At 40.0% G+C, this 17347-nt stretch overlaps 1 protein-coding gene across 2 annotated transcripts; it reads left to right on the forward strand.

Annotated features, from left to right (window-relative positions):
• The first annotated feature begins 867 nt into the window (after window positions 1-867).
• Window positions 868-16558, forward strand: ndel1a (nudE neurodevelopment protein 1-like 1a). Of its 2 annotated transcripts, none has more exons than XM_047377927.1 (9): window positions 868-1003; window positions 2893-2989; window positions 9906-10059; window positions 11369-11517; window positions 11745-11881; window positions 12192-12365; window positions 13278-13372; window positions 13476-13621; window positions 15361-16558. In XM_047377927.1, exons 2-9 carry the CDS (start codon window positions 2904-2906, stop codon window positions 15452-15454), a joined length of 1035 nt encoding a protein of 344 aa, XP_047233883.1. In that variant the 5' UTR covers window positions 868-1003; window positions 2893-2903; the 3' UTR covers window positions 15455-16558. The 2 variants fall into 2 exon arrangements, with proteins under 2 accessions (XP_047233883.1, XP_047233884.1); XM_047377928.1 differs by having other exon boundaries at window positions 15364-16558.
• Window positions 16559-17347: the final 789 nt, after the last annotated feature.

Here is a 17347-nt window from a genome sequence, read left to right on the forward strand (position 1 = left end):
AGTCTGGAGGAAGACTGGGGAGAAGGAAATGCCAAAATGCCAGAAGTCCAGTGTCAAGTACCCACAGTCAGTGATGGTCTGGGGTGCCGTGTCAGCTGCTGGTGTTGGTCCACTGTGTTTTATCAAGGGCAGGGTCAATGCAGCTAGCTATCAGGAGATTTTGGAGCACTTCATGCTTCCATCTGCTGAAAAGCTTTATGGAGATGAAGATTTCATTTTTCAGCACGACCTGGCACCTGCTCACAGTGCCAAAACCACTGGTAAATGGTTTACTGACCATGGTATCACTGTGCTCAATTGGCCTGCCAACTCTCCTGACCTGAACCCCATAGAGAATCTGTGGGATATTGTGAAGAGAACGTTGAGAGACTCAAGACCCAACACTCTGGATGAGCTAAAGGCCGCTATCGAAGCATCCTGGGCCTCCATAAGACCTCAGCAGTGCCACAGGCTGATTGCCTCCATGCCACGCTGCATTGAAGCAGTCATTTCTGCTAAAGGATTCCTGACCAAGTATTGAGTGCATAACTGTACATGATTATTTGAAGGTTGACGTTTTTTGTATTAAAAACACTTTTCTTTTATTGGTCGGATGAAATATGCTAATTTTGTGAGATAGGAATTTTGGGTTTTCATGAGCTGTATGCCAAAATCATCCGTATTAAGACAATAAAAGACCTGAAATATTTCAGTTAGTGTGCAATGAATCTAAAATATATGAATGTTAAATTTTCATCATTACATTATGGAAAATAATGAACTTTATCACAATATGCTAATATTTTGAGAAGGACCTGTATGTTGTATTGTGTGCTCCTCTGTAGAAATTCGCCGCTCTCCTCTGTCATACCTTTAATAATAAGCGTTTACAGAGGGTGCATTCCCCTTTAAATCCCCGCTAAGAGCAGTGGAGAGGAGATCTTCAGACAACAGAGGACAGTCAGCCTCAGCAGCTCCGAGTAGCGATGGACTGATACGCCAAACCTTTGGAAGCGATGATCAGGTAGTAATGCGCTTTGTTTTTATTCTGTACTTTCTTTGCAGTAAAAACCCAGTAAAATAAAGAGTCAGGAAAAATCCTAGTTGTCTCTGGCTAGCCGTGTGGTTGGATGGTTGCACACCCAGTTTTGACAGCTGGGCTCAACAGCAGTCTCTCCTAAACCTACTGATAGCCTAATGTCCAATGTTAAATAAAAAAATACGTCAATAATAATTTTATCTTAATTTCAGTAGCATTTACAGCTATATGCCTCCCTCGTGTGCCTCATTCAAATCTGGTTGTCATATTTCAATCGATAAATACCCGCTCTGTGTGTGTGTTTGAGAGAGAGAGAGATGAGACCATCTCATCTATTGGGGTAAATCTCAACATTTGTTGAGGTAAAGGATTTCGAACGGTGTGGCTCTTTCTTTTTCAAATCCACTGGGAATCTTGTTAATTTGTACAGTAAAGAATCACCAGCTTCCTGACTGACCGGTAGCAGTGGGTAAGGCTGGGAAGCATCTTCTCCTGCTCAGGAACCATCAACACCAGTGCTCCCTGTGTGTGTTCTCTCCCCATTCCTCTTCTCCTTGTACACAAACGACTGCACTTCAGCAGACCCATCTGTGAAACTCCTGAAGTCTGCAGATGACACCACTGTCATTGGGCTTATCTGGGTCAATGAAGAGGCGGTGCACAGACAGGAGGTGGATAGGTTGGTCCTTTGGTGCGGTCGACGCCACTTAGAGCTAAACCCGCTAAAGAGAGTGGAGATGGTCCCGTACCCCTACCCCCGCCACTGCCTCCCCTCAGACTGTGGATCACTTCAATATTGCACTGTCACAACCTGCCATGTAAATGTATATGTGTATGTTTATATATGTAGGTTTCATTCTTGTTCATTTGTGAACTGTGCAGTCCAAAAATTAACTATTTGTATTTTTTTAAGACAACCACATGCAATACTGAAATAATACACAATAACTCCATTGTGTCTAATAATTATTTTACTAACGCACCATTGAAATTCATACTCAGTATCCAACTATTGTTTAAATATAGCCTGTCTGTATCGACTTCATGACTGATTATTTGGTCAAAGTGTGAATGATGAATAAGCTTGACAAATAAAATGCTAACGTATTGTTAAGTGTTTAACCTTGCTCTTGAGTGTGACATAAAGTTATGCACAACCTATGGCCATTCATATTATTATACAACACAGATTTACTATCTTATTATTTCTAGGTATCATCCTATGGAAGAGGTTCAGTCTGATCAGGTTGTTGTTTAATTGAAAATGGCCGCCTGTGAAAAATTATGAGGCTCAAACTGGGTCACAATGTCTGGTTGAAACTCCCCAACATCATAAACCTAACATTTGGGCTGAAAAAGTTTTTACAGGTCCCGGGTTTTTCATAAAAAAATCCGATCATCTCAAAACAGAAAATCGGTTGTCATTGGGTCTTTCAGCAGGAAAACAATCTAAAACATGAGATCAAATCAACACAGAAAAGATTTACCATATTCAAAATCAACTTTCTTCCATGGCAATGCCAGTCCCCACACCTAATCCTATAGAAACATGTCGGGAAAGCTTAGGAGAAGAGCAACTAAGAGAGGACCAAAGATGATATAGAGACATTGTGCATGAATAGGCAGAGATGCTCCAGCCCAGTAAAACTTGAATTTCTTTTATGGCTTTTTAAACAGATTAACAATAGATGACAGAAGTGTGCAAGGTACTGTAGGTTGTTGTGGTTTAAGAGATTTAAAACTTGTAAATCGATCACTATAAACATAATTGAGAAAGGTTGTATCTGTCAACTATTTGTTTATCTTTAAATTCACTTTTGTCTGCAGTTTATAATTCAAGGTAATATCTGTAATTTCCTAATTTTCTCCTGTAGACTTGTTTGTCATGGAAATGGACATGATGCCAAAATTCTCCTCGAAGGATGAGGAAATTGATTTCTGGAAGGCCCTTTCCCTCAAGTACAAGAAAGGGTAAGTAATGAGAATGGATGCTTTTTCCCTGCAGAGTCATTAGAGGTTCAGTTTATTTACCTAAGGTTTGCAATGTTATATGTGTTTACTAAACAACTTATAGAAATAATCAAAACACTCCTGCGAGTCAAAAAGCTATCATGCATGAGACAAAATATTTACAGATGGAATTTATTGGTTTGGTGATGTCCTCATCCTGCTACAGCCTGACTGTGGATTACAATATTTTTCAAAACTAGGTATGGGTCAATGTAATATAAGCATGAATAAAACTCTAAAGGATTCCTTATCAAATATTTTATTACAGTGATTTATGTTATTCAAGTGATTTGTGATCTTAAGATGACACATGTTGACAAAAAAAGTTAAAATGAAATGGCCTCATCAGGAAGTAAGTTGGTGCTTAGGCAAAGCAGCAATGAATGTGGGAAGGGTTTCATTTGCAAAGAGCTGGCATGTGTAAAACATGCACCAAAGGGCATTAGAATTGGCATCATGATTAGAGTAACTGCATTGCAGGCAGTTGAAGGGACATCCAACATTCAATAAAAACAGTGAGTGAGGCTCACCAGACACAGAGGATGCTTCCCAGATCTATTAGGTTGCATTGCTGGCAGTTGATGTTTGATAGACGTCATATTGTGGGTTTGTATGTGGTTGGGTTAATATAGAGCAACTTTCAAAAGTAATTATACCTGTTGTAAACCTTTCCAATTTAATCATGCTACAATCACAGGCAATGCAATATGTTTTGTAGAGATTTTATATGAAAGAGCAACACAAAAAAGCTCTCCAAAAACTACCTGGCCAACATCAATTACTTCCCTAAACTAACAACTGATGGTGTCATTCTGGGTCACAACAAGCACCAAGTGTGTATGATAACTGGCTCAGAGCCTTTTTACATCACTATGGAGGAATATTTACGCACCGCTCTTTGCAGAATTCCTTTACATCTGCAACATTCAAGAATTTTAAAGTATGAATGGTCTGCTTAAGTCCATGCAACTATTTGTTTCATACACAGACTTTGACTAGGTCACTTCAAAGCCTTCAATTTTATTTTTATGAGCCATGCAGAGGTGGACTTGCTGGTATGCTTTGGATCATTATCGGGCTTCACAATGCTTTAGATGTCGTTCTGGGTTTCTTACCTGACCTCCTGGATAAGTCGTCAATGTGCTCCTGGAGCGATTTTGACTGGCCAGACGCTGCTGGGAAGTTTCACCACTGTTCTATGCTTTTTTTTCCATTTGTAGATAATGTCTCCTACTGTGTTCTCCTACCTGTAGTTACAAAGCTTTTCCAGACCAGTATATGTCAGACTTGATCTGTTCCTGAAGTTCTTTAGCCTACTTCATGTTGTCAGGCAGTTCTATTCAAAAAACTGCTTGATGAAGGACAGGTTAATTTAGATAGGTTTTTTTTCCCTTTATAATTGAAACCATTCAAAAACTTTATTAAAGTGTGTTTGATGATCTAAGACATTTAGCCAGTGCATATCTTTTCTCTGTGTCCTATCTTGTAATAGGAGTTTAGTGAAATAATATTTTGTGTTGAAGTTATTCTATTTCCACTACCATTCTAATTTGACGACTTATTTTCTATTAAAAAAAGAGTATGCTTTTTATCATTTCGGGGAATAAAAAAGTAAATTTGATGTACTGCTCTAGAGTTGGTATTTCGGCTGGACTCGTATTGGCATATGTTTACAAATAGACATTTTGAGTTTTTTTGTTTCTGCATCAAGGCATGTTTAGCCACATTTGAACTGAAAGATATGTCAGACACAGTTTAGGAATGCTTTATCTTGTCACTCCAGAATCCCATTTCCATGCTCTCAAATGAAACCAATTTTTCCATCTCCAGTGACACGCTTCCACACATTGAGCAGGAACTGTGTCTCTCAGCAGCCTATGGTTCACAGTGGATATAAAAAGCTTCTGTGTCTCTTTGTTTTTTTCCTCTTTTGCAAAATGATTCTCACTAAATCTGAAGGCTGTTGACGTTCTTTAAGCTGGAACACAAGACTTGATGAAATTAAAATGAACTCTAATGTCTTTTGTCAATGGAAGCCAGCTCCAGCCAACACCCAGGTAGGAGGAAAATTTCATACAATATACTCCCTTCATAGCTGAGGGTGCCTGTTATTTATTAATTATCTAATGAGAGATTTAACCTTTTTTTAACCTCTAAAACACACTCTTTGCATTACAAATGGCAGGTAACAAAGTGGTTTAAAACTAGCACAGACTGCCATGTGGAGGACCCTGTAAACACAGGAACGAAGGTGCTCTGGTGCGAGCCTTCTGTGCATTAGGTAATTATTACTGTAACTTTGTAAGCTTTGTGGAAGGTATGACACTGTACTATAAATTAACTGTATATGTGATCAAAATTTACTTTGAAATTCTGACTCAGGTAATTGACCACACAAGTGTTTTTTTCTCCACTGAGGATTCTGATTGCTCATTTCCGCAGATAGGAGATGGGAGTGTTTTAAATGCAGGGTAACAAGGATGAAGAGGACATATATGTAATATCCAACCTCTTTAATGTGAAACCAGTTCACAGCCTCACTGTGTGCCGAGGACAAATGGATTGTCTGGCTCTGTGCCATCAGCAACATTTCAGCTTACGGGAGGCCATTTTTAGACAGCTGTTTGTGTGTGGGGGGGGATTGTGGGGGTGCGTGTGTGTGTGTGTGTGTGTGTGTGTGTGTGTGTGTGTGTGTTTGTGTGTGTGTGCATGCCCGTGGCTGCATTGCATCGTGAGGCCCCTACATAATCAGCACTATGGCAAAGCTGCTCTGAAATTGCATGTCCGGCTGTATCTTATGCATCAGCTTTATCTCTTTTCTTGACACACATAATTAGTTTTTATATGATGGACTAAAAGGTTATGGTTTGTTAGTCCTGTGTCCAATGAGGGCTAAAACACTGAGCTGCTGGAAAGTTTGGTGCTAACTTTATATTCTTGCCTGAAAATGTTATATTACTGATGTTTTTGTCTTTTGACAAAAATACTTTCGAAACTAAAAAGAGTGTTTTAACTCTGGTTTTGTCCTGCTGCATTAATATCTGATGTTAAATCTAAATAGATATGTCATATTTGTTTTACCACCAGTTTGAGTTGGAATATTGGACAGCATCCATCTGAGACAGCAGAGATTTTAACTCAGACAGTCCCTATGTCCCGGAACCAGACAAACACACCACATAACAGCCAGGGAGAGACACCAACCTGCTCAGCTCCTCCGTCACCGCTCAGCCGATACAAATGCCGTACCATACATCCAAAAAGAGGACACAACCATGCACGCAGCAACCCCTCCGTGGTACCCTCCCCGAAGCCCATGTCTAGTATTCGTAAGTGTGTGCTGGCTCTTCATGCACCTACTCCGGCCTCTTCTTGAATGGATTTCGCTTGACAATTCTCACAAGGCTACAGTTCTCCCTGTTGCTGGTGTACCTTTTCCTTCCACACTTCTTTCTTTCACTCAAATTTCAGTTAATATGCTTGGATACAGAATTCTGTGAACAACCAGCTTCTTTCACAATGACCTGTCGATGACTGTCTTTTGGACATCTGTCCAGTCAGCAGTCTTCCCCATGATTGTGTAACCTATGACCCAGAGTGAGAAACCATTTAAAGGTTTTGCGGGTGTTTTGAGTTAATTAGATGATTATAGTGTGACACCATGAGTGTCCAATAATGACCTTTTTTTACAGTATTCTAAATTTCCGAGACACTGAATTTTGTATTTTCGTTGTTTGTAAGCCATAATCATCAAAATGACTAGAAATAAATTATTTGAATATATCACTATACGTGTAATGATTTTATATAATATATGAGATTCACTTTCTGAGATGACTGACAAAAAACATTGCACTTTAAGCAATATTCTTTTTTTTTTTTTTTTATGTACCAGTATAATTATCAGACATTGTAAAACAATAACTAAGCTTCCTGTTATGGCTTGCGAGATAGAGGACCCCAGAATGCAGACTAGCAGGCAGCACGACGGTAAGTGAAAAAAAAAGGATTTAATGAATAAAAAACAAAAACTCACTCACGGAGGAAGCAGGAACAAAATAGAAGCAATAAACGGGCAGGCAAGACATGCAAAAGCAGACATGGGCAGAGTGGCAAGATAGGCTTGGCATGAAACACATGAGCATGATCCGGAAGACAAGACATGGTTTGAAAAATGTTTCCGTGCTGAATAACTGAACAGGAATGTATATATGGAAAGTAAACCAGGTGGAGCAAGGAGACAGATTAGCTTGGAGCAGGTGAACCGGATAAAGATAATTAACAGACAGAACCCAACATGACAGGGGCAAAACAGAACTTCAAGGGTACAAACAAACAGAAATCTAACTAGAAAACATGAAACCAAAGCATAACCAGAAGCCCAATCCAAATACACAACTAAGCAAAACTCGTACCCGTACTCGTACTCGTACTCGTTGTCTTCCGCTTATCCGGGACCGGGTCGCGGGGGCAGCAGACTCAGCAGAGACGTCCAGACATCTCTCTCCCCAGACACCTCCTCCAGCTCCTCCGGGGGGAGCCCAAGGTGTTCCCAGGCCAGCCGAGAGACATAGTCCCTCCAGCGTGTCCTGGGCCGTCCCCTGGGCCTCCTCCCAGTGGGACGTGCCTGGAACACCACCCAAGGAAGACGTCCAGGAGTCATCCGGTATAGATGCCCGAGCCACCTCAACTGGCTCCTCTCGATGTGGAGGAGCAGTGGCTCCTACTCGTTCTTTCGGTCATGACCCAAAGTTCATGGCCATAGGTGAGGGTAGGAACGTAGACCGACCGGTAAATTGAGAGCTTTGATTTCCGGCTCAGCTCTCTCTTCACCACAACGGACCGGCACAGCGACCCATTACTGCGGCAGCCGCACCGATCCGTCTGTCGATCTCCCGCTCCATTTTTCCCCCACTTGTGAACAAGACCCCGAGATACTTAAACTCCTCCACTTGAGGCAGGAACTCCCCTCCAACCTCAAGAGGACAAGCCACCCTTTTCCGGTCGAGTACCATGGCCTCGGACTTGGAGGAGCTGATCTTCATCCCAGCCGCTTCACACTCGGCTGCGAACCGCCACAGCGCATGCTGTAGGTCTTGGCTAGAGGGCGCCAGCAGGACCACGTCATCTGCAAAAAGAAGAGACTAAATCCACTGGTCCCCAAACCAGAACCCCTCTGGCCCTTGGCTGTATCTAGAAATCCTGTCCATAAAAGTTATGAACAGGACCGGTGACAAAGGGCAGCCCTGCTGGAGTCCAACATGCACCGGGAACAAGTCCGACTTAGTGCTGGTAATGCAGACCAAACTCCTGCTCTGCTCGTACAGGGCGGAGTTCGGTGAGGCCATGGAGAAGGACTACCGGTTGGCCTCGAAGCGATTCTGGCAAACCGTCCGGCGCCTCAGGAGGGGGAAGCAGTGCTTCGCCAACATTGTTTATAGTGGGGGTGGGAGGCTGCTGACCTCGACGGGGGACATTATCGGGCGGTGGAAGGAGTACTTCGAGGATCTCCTCAATCCTGCCATCATGCATTCCCTGGTGGAAGCAGAGGCTGGAGACTTGGGGTTGGACTCTTTCATCACCCAGGCTGAAGTCGCCGAGGTGGTTGAAGAGCTCTGCGGTGGCAAGGCTTCGAGGGTGGATGGGATCCGCCCTGAGTGCCTCAGGTCTCTGGATGTTGTGGGGCTGTCATGGTTGACACGCCTCTTCAACATTGCGTGGCGGTCGGGGACTGTGCCTCTGGACTGGCAGACTGGGGTGGTGGTCCCCCTTCATAAGAAGGGTGACCAGAGGGTGTGTTCCAACTACAGGTGGATCACACTCCTCAGCCTCCCTGGTAAGGCCTACGCCAGGGTATTGGAGAGGAGAGTCCGGCCGATAGTCGAACCTCGGCTTCAGGAGGAGCAGTGTGGTTTTCGTCCCGGCCGTGGAACACTGGACCAGCTCTATACCTTCTACAGGGTGCTCGAGGGTTCATGGGAGTTTGCCCAACTGGTCCACATGTGTTTTGTGGACTTGGAGAAGGCATTCGACTGTGTCCCTCGTGATGCCCTGTGGGGGGTGCTCCAGGAGTATGGAATCGGGGTCCCTGTACGAGCAAAACATGAATACAAAAACTAAAGCATGACCAGGAAAACAAACAGAACAACGATTCAAAACCTTAACTGTGAAAAAACCAACAAAAACCCAAAAACACCCCCAAATCATAACACTTCCATTACATCCCATAAAGGACGATTTTGTTATCAGCAAACAGAAATTTATCTTTGAGCTGACTCAATTTACCTGCTGGTAAAAACAGAAAATTTCTCCTGAACTGAGGGAGAACAAAATGTACAGATATTTTTAGATCATTACACATCAGTAGTTACACTCCACCAAGACTTTGTTTGTTTGCTTATCTTACCATCAGCAGAGAAACAGAAACCTCTGCCATCTTACCATCAGTCATTAACACAACACTTTCTAATCTTGAAGCAGAGACTGACCTCTGACCCACTGACCTGGAGAGAACAATTCTCCTTTTTTCAGTTTAAAACCATAGATCTGGATCAGAGGTTCTACAAATGGTCAAAACTTAACTGTTATTTTATTTTTATAAAAGATTTAGTGGTGTCCCCTGTTTATTTCTGCCTCTAATGTAGTCTACACCACGAGGCTGTGTTAATGAGTACAAATAAAGTATTCTGAGCACTCACTGTGTTTCAGTTTTCGGAGCTATGAGTGGGTCATAGCTGCAGTTGTCACTCATGATAAAACTGAAATAAAAAAGTAATAAAGTCGTTAGCTGCAACAGTTGGTTGATGCCTGCCAGGCCTATGTGCTGACCTTTTGTCCAAACCGTTCGTCTAATGGCTTCTCATATGTCGCCTCACAGCTGCGAGGAGTCTCAGGAGGAGCTGCTGGAGTTTCAGGAGGGGAGCAGGGAACTAGAGGCTGAGCTAGAGGCTCAGCTGGGGCAGGCCGAGCACCGCATCAAAGACCTGCAGTCTGAGAACCAAAGACTAAAAAATGATGTGGAAACGCTGAAGGTAACTGCAGAAATAACCCAACTGGAGTGAAGCAAACACCTGATAAATGTAACTGTGAGGGTAGGTTCAGATCCCTCCTTTTTTTTTTGTTTGAGCAGACAAACAAAAAATCTTTGTCAAAATTTTTGGGTTTACTCTGTTAAGGGGTGTTTAAGGCTGCAGATGGAACAGTTTCTGAGACCTCCTCTTTTCTAATCTTGCCACCTGCTCGTCCATTACCAAAAGTTTAGCAACACATTTGCAAGTCCACAATCTTTTACAAAACAAATTTGGATGAAAGTGGCATGTATTTATATTGACCCCCCCAAAATGAACACCTTGTAGAACTACCTTTCATTGCCATTACAGCTGCATGTCTCTACCAGCTTTTAACATTCTTTTCTTTTTTTCAAAACACAGTTAGATGTATTAAGAGCATCTCTAAAAATCTAATTTCTTGCAACAAGTTTTCATTTGGATTTTGATCTGTACTCTGACTATGTCATTCTAACACATGTAAGCTTAGATCTGAACCAGTCCATTTAAGCTCTGGCTGTATTTTTAGAGTTGTTATCTTGCTGAAAGGTAAACCTCTGCCGATGTTTAATGTTTTTTGCAGCTTCTAACAGGTTTTTCTCCAGGGTTGCCCAGTATTCTTCTTTTATACTTTGATAATTTTCAGAATTAGCTTTCTTCTACATGTAGTGTTTTGCATGTTGGTTAAAAATGTCAAATTAAGGCTCATCTTACCAAAGCATCTTCTTCCACATATTTGCCAAGTTTCCTACATGGCTTGACCTTAAACTTCATGCCTGAAACATTTGTACATGTATGTTTTACTAAGATCTCAGTGGGAACATGACATCTCAAATGTTATTCTTCATTTTAATCAAATTATTTTTAGTTAATAGAAAACAGTTGGTCATTTTGTTTTAGACCTGATAACAGCTCTCAGACAGATGAATCCCACCTGCTACTTTTGTCCCTGGGTTATTAACAGTATATGTAAGTGAGATTGGAACAGAAATACAGACTTGTGTCATTGGCCTCAGTTCAGATAGCGATTCATCAGCAAATTTAGGTCAGACACAGAAAGCCTTGTGGTTTTTATTGAGCTGGATGTATCTTAGATATATAGGTCACAGTTGCATCCCCCACAGGAATGGAAAGAGCTAAAAGAGGGCATCCTGGAGAAAGATGAATAGTGATGAACAACAGGAGCTGAAAAATCTTCCTTTCATCTGCTGATTTGTCCCTATGTAGTTAAATGAACACCATTATTTTTAATGCAATCCAGCTGTCTAAATCTGTCCTTCATCTCTATGTTTAGGAGAGGTTGGAGCAGCAGTATTCCCAGAGCTTCAAGCAGATCTCAGTGCTGGAGGATGACCTCGGCCAAACGCGCAGCATCAAAGAGCAGCTTCACAAATATGTCCGAGAGCTTGAGCAGTCCAATGACGACCTGGAGAGAGCCAAAAGGTTTGTGTATGGTATTCAGAATTTTATTTTATGTTAATAAGTTTGTTTTTTTTTTTTAATCATGCACAAATAACACTGAGATGCAAAGGCGACCCATCAAAATTGATCTGTTTAGAAGTTTTTTCGTTTCGACAAATGTCTGTCTCCCTTTAGATTAAAATACTATCTAATGTGTTGGCTTTCCTCTGAGGGTTACTATCCAGACATTGTTAATCTTGTGTCCTCAGAGCCACCATTGTTTCTCTGGAGAACTTTGAGCAGCGTCTGAACCAGGCCATCGAGAGAAACGCCTTCCTGGAAAGCGAGCTGGATGAGAAGGAGTCACTTCTGGTCTCGGTGCAAAGATTAAAGGATGAAGCCCGAGGTGATTATTGACTAAATCCCACAAATGAGACACTCTCACTGATTCAGCTTATTAAAATACAGTTGTAGCACTTCCCCTCGTCTCAGCACCATGTAAAAAAAAATAATAAAATGTGAAAATTGGTTTTCATTAACTTTACCTTCTCAATAAAGCACTAAATTGTGTTAGTGCTTGTCACACAAAATCCTAATAAAATAGGCTGACATTTGAATGTGACAAAATATCACAAAGTTCATGGGACATACATATTTTTTCAAGGCACTGAAAACACTCCCCCTGCTGACCTTCTTTTCCTATGTTGGGTTTAAAGATTTGCGACAGGAGCTGGCTGTGCGAGAGAGGCAGTCAGACCTGAGCCGGATGTCCGCTCCGAGTTCCCCTACGCAGGACAATGTCAAGATGGACTCTGCTGTGCAAGCATCCTTCTCCCTCCCTGCTACCCCTCTGAGCAAAAGTCTGGACAATGCCTTTGCCAATCCAACAGGTATCTGCACTAGGTCTTTCTCTGACAGCGGTTGACAAATTTGCCAAAGACAAAACAGCTAGAGAGCGGTTTTAAACCTCTACAAACCCTGTGGTTTGTAGAGGTTTATCAGGTGTTAGTGAAGGGAGAGAGCTGTCCAAATGACAAAAATGTGTTTAAATATGTCATTCAGCTGGGAACCTGTGGGTTAAAAAAATCAACTTCTAAACAGAAGAATTAGTTTGGAAGTAGTTTATTGATGTTATTTAACAAAATACAGAAAAAAATACAAAACAAGATTTAAGAAACAAATAAAAATGCTAAAATCTGATTTCATAATTTATTATTTTATTTCTTTTTTATTTAGGAATTCAAGAATTATTTTTCTTTTGTGCTTCTTAAAATGTAGAGCATGTGCCTTTTGGTCAACAGCCTCGTGAGAAGACCTGCGGCAAAGAAATCTTAAAAATAAATAAATAAATAAAGTTGTAAAATAAATGAAAGCAAATTCAAAAATACTAACAAAACAAAAACAATAACATTACAACAGTGTTTTTGTTATTTTAATTGTAAAACATCATTAAGTTTTGCTTTTGTTGTCTAAAGGGTACATTTAGTCTGTTTTTTTAATTTTATTTATTTTTTTGTGCAATGCAGGTCAAGACTATTTCAACTTTTTTGATTTTTATATACTTAAAAATATTCAAATGTAATGGTTTTGGTTGAGATATGAAGCATCCAAAATAACATTTTGCTATCAAGTACATATTAAAAAATATATTTCATAATCAATTTGCAAGGATATTTTTTCATCAAAATTTATATTTTACCTATTTGCTTGTTTTGAGATATGTAATTTTTTTGAAGAATCATTTCCAGTCTTTTTTTTTTTGTCTTTGTGATTTTAACAATTATTCCTTGTTGCTGTTTCAGTGCTGTCCAATGGCTACGGCAGCAACTCTCCGCTGACTCCCTCAGCACGAATATCAGCACTAAACATTGTCAGTGATTTACTCCGGAAAGTCGGGGTGAGGGGTTCCTTCTTCCTTTTTCAGCTGCCATGTCTCTATTTGCCCTCCAGCGTCAAGCAGAAACTCACCTTCTCCCTCGCCATGGTTTACCTCTCTGCAGGCTCTGGAGTCAAAGCTCGCTGCCTGCAGGAACTTTGCCAAGGACAAGAAAGCCAGGAAGGTGTACTCTCTGGACAACAGCAACGCGCTGAACGCAAACACAACCAGCTACGTTCAAGGACTCAGTACGTCGTTGTATGACAAAACGTAAGTAACACATATACAGTATTTTATTACTTTACAATATTCATTCACAAATGGAATGAGAGAAATCTCAAACATTTGTACATGTTGTCCCACCAGAACAGAGAGAGTCATATTCCCGGCATTATTTCTCGGTAACTGCAGCTACCTGCTGAGAAGGTTTCAGGATGCTGAGTTTTATCTAACAAGGTTTCTCTCTATTCAAGTAGAAATAACAATGGCTGTGGCTTAGAACAAGCTGATTCACTGTGGCGGTAGTGTTTTGGTGTCCCTGTTTTTACATCTTTTGTAAGACCTGACTGAGTATAGTGATGGCCTAAGCTTTTGGCAGTGGCACAAAAGTTCTGTATTGCAAAGTTTCAGATTCAGATCAACTCAATGACAACCGCTTTATTAGCCTAAAATATAACCAAGACCTTGAGATTTCAGTGTATTTTTGCACAAATTGATCAGGTAGCTTTGTTTCAGCACAGTCACATAATAAACACGTGTGTAGCTTGACATTATCATCTTCTTGTGTTTGTAAAGTAGAAAAGCTTGCAGATTCGCAAGAAGGGAAAACATTTTCTGCATCATCAAGAACTCCAAAGTGAGAGGTTTGGTAATAGTGAAAAGGGCTTCAGGCCACCAATGCAGAGCTTGGTCAAAACTGGAAACCTTAAAATAAACATCAACCAGAGGACTGGTGCACATTTATTTCTCTGATAAATCCTCCTTATAATTGCTTGGAACAATTGGAAAATCAGTACCTTTAAGGATCTTACAGGTTACCATCCCATTCCTAAACTTGCAGATTGCTTACCTGAAACTTACAGGTTACTTTCATTGAACATACAGGCTATTTTGTCTGGAACTTGGAAGTTACTTTGTTGGGGAGTTACTGGTTACTTACTTACTAAGAAATAAGAGTAAATTATTTGGAACCTCCATGTTATTTTCCAGAATGAACAGGTCACTTTCACTTTCCCAAACTTACTTTCACAGAATTTACAGGATATTCTCTGGAGTTCAGTTTACTTCCTAGGAACTTAACTGGATCTTACAGGTTTCCTTTTAGAAACACTAAAGGCTACTGAGGCTTACTGCTTTTTTTTTAACCCCACAGTTACTTTCCAGAATGGACAGGTTACTTTCAATTTACTTCCCAGGAACTTACCTAAAACTTACATGTTACTTTTCAAAACAAATTGACAGAAAGTACATTTTAGTTTTACAGAACTTGCCAGAAACGTACAGGTTACTTTCATTTACGAGGGAAAAAGTACTAAAATGTAATCAGTTTGTTCCAGAAAAGTGATCTGCGAGAAAGTTATTGGCTCTTTAAATTACGTATTGCTGCTAAATGTAATCATAACGTTATTGAAAATATTTCTACATTTTTTTTCATTTTTCTTTTTTGTTTTCTGAAAGATATTGGATCTTCACATTTATTGAGTTTTGCAAGATTTTGTCAGACAGAAAAATACTGAAAAACAAAAAGAAAATCATGAAATGTCTATAAACCATTTAGTCCAGATACATTAAGTAATTAAAGACATGGAATAAAAAATGTTAGTGTATATATAAATGTTCACTTGTTTTAATGCATTTTCATACTTTGCCTCCTATTTATGTGTCTGAAAAACTGAAGTCAAAAATGGAACAATGTTCATGTTGCATCAGTTCTGGATTTTATACAGAGAAAATGATCAGTGGATGATGACATCAAATAATTATTTTGAATATCTGTGGTTCTGTTGCAGCAGGAATGTGAACATGTTTGAACCTGGGACTCTGACAGCCATCACCTCTGCTCCTGCAGCTTCCTCGCCTAATTTGGTACGCCTGGCTGTGTAATTTGGATGTAACATCCCTGCTGCAACACAGGAGCAAACATTGAACACTCAGTTGTACCTTCTCCCTTTGCTCCCTCTTTGTTGTTATAATGCTGTCTGTTGCTCTGACTTGACTCCTGTGCTTTGTAACCACTGTAATGGTGGCACCATGTGTGAGTATTGGATGTTTTTTGTATCTATCTGGCTTTGACAAAAAAAAAATAGGGACCTTTCTTCACCCCTGAATTGGGTTTGTTGAGTGCATCATGTCAAGAATGGAAACTATTATGCAAATGTTAGATTTTTGATTACACAATAAGGAATAATACTTTTCTCACTTGTAAGCAAACTTTTTCACAGTTTTACTTAGCAATAATATCAGTTAAACTTTCACACCTACATTGGCCGTGTCGTTGAATTACGGATCTTTAAATTGTCCAACATGTGAGTTTTAACAATGTTTAAAACATTTTCTTTTTTGCTGGTTAAAGCATGTCTCGTATATTTGCCGAACTTGTAACTAGTGAGTCTTTGTAGCGAGTTTAATGTAACATTAAACTATGTGACATAAAGTGTACAGTATTGGTCATATTGATCTGCATTAACAGTTGGGCAATGAAAAGAAGTGTTCAGATATGTTGAAGGGATGGTTTATATTTTCTTCCAGTGGTTTCTTGGGATATTATGAGCCGTCAGTATCTTACCTTCAGAAGATTAAGTAAAGGCGAAACTTGTTACTTGTTAACCCAAAATAACTGTTGACAATAGTTATTGTGAAAAGGTCCATGGCTATTTATGCTGAAGACTGTTGCTTTGTGGTGTGTCATGATATTTTTATATTAAATGTGTTTGAACAGTACACTGGACCTTTTTGAGGAAAAACAATCTGTTTATTTAAACGTGTGCATCTAAAAATCTCAACTATCTGTTTCTTTTCTGTATTGTTAACTATTTTACCTTTTATAAATTATTACACAACTTATTTCTAGGCCTTAAATTGTTGTTAAATAGAAGTCTTTGTTTGTCAATGTCACTTTTTTGCAATAGGTTTTTTGCTGTTTGTGAGTTTAATTTATCTGTTTTTTTGGCTGCATGTACCAATAAAAGATGTATTTATTATCACAAATTACTTTACTATTTTATTGTGAGGGAATTACTAACTTGGGTGAATACAATAAAAAAAAAAGGTTAAATAAAAATTATTTGTCACATATATGCAAATTTACATTCAATATTTAACTTTTTAAGGTTGATTAATGATTTGGACAAACTGAAGGGAATCTGAAACAAGAGGCTGAAACCAGATTTTTACTTTATCTTTAGCCAACAGTCACTGACGAGGATGTTAAAATACAAAGCGTAAATGCTGAGGAAGCTGGCTGTTCACAGAGGACTGTATCCAAACATATTAATGTAAAGTTTAGTGGAAGGAAAAAGTGTGGTAGATGAAGGTGTACAAGCGACAGGAATAACTGCAATTTGTGAAGCAAACCCCATTTAAGTTTGGGGAAGATTCACAAGACTAGCTTCAAGAACCACGGCACACAGACGTATTGACGACATGAGCTACACATGTGGCATTGCTGAACTAATCCTGACCCAGAGACATGTCAGAAATGTTTTACCGCCGCTAAGGAGAAAAGGGACTGAGCGGTTTCTCAGTGGTCCAAACTCCTCCATTCAGATGAAAGTACCCTTGTTATTACAGTGGGAAATCAAGGTCCGAGTGTCTGGAGGAAAAGTGGAGAGACATGTAATCCACATTGCTTGGGGTCCAGTGTGCATTATGGAAATCCTGATTTCATTTTGTTGCAGGACTTGGCACCTGGCGACAGTATGAATAACTATGGTATCCTGTGCTTGATTGGCCAGAAAACTGACCTGACCTTAACGGCAGTAGATAAAGTCAACAACA

The sequence above is a fragment of the Girardinichthys multiradiatus genome, chromosome 10, assembly GCF_021462225.1.
Source record: "Girardinichthys multiradiatus isolate DD_20200921_A chromosome 10, DD_fGirMul_XY1, whole genome shotgun sequence".
NCBI classification, from domain to species: domain Eukaryota; kingdom Metazoa; phylum Chordata; class Actinopteri; order Cyprinodontiformes; family Goodeidae; genus Girardinichthys; species Girardinichthys multiradiatus.

What these genes read in the sequence shown, in the direction of transcription:
- ndel1a (XM_047377927.1), top strand. Translation starts at nt 2,904, where the DNA reads ATGGAAATGGACATGATGCCAAAATTCTCCTCGAAGGATGAGGAAATT. An exon ending in GACCTGGAGAGAGCCAAAAG is followed by an intron (nt 11,518 to 11,744) that starts GTTTGTGTATGG and finishes TTGTGTCCTCAG; the next exon opens with AGCCACCATTGTTTCTCTGG. An exon ending in TGCCTTTGCCAATCCAACAG is followed by an intron (nt 12,366 to 13,277) that starts GTATCTGCACTA and finishes TTGCTGTTTCAG; the next exon opens with TGCTGTCCAATGGCTACGGC.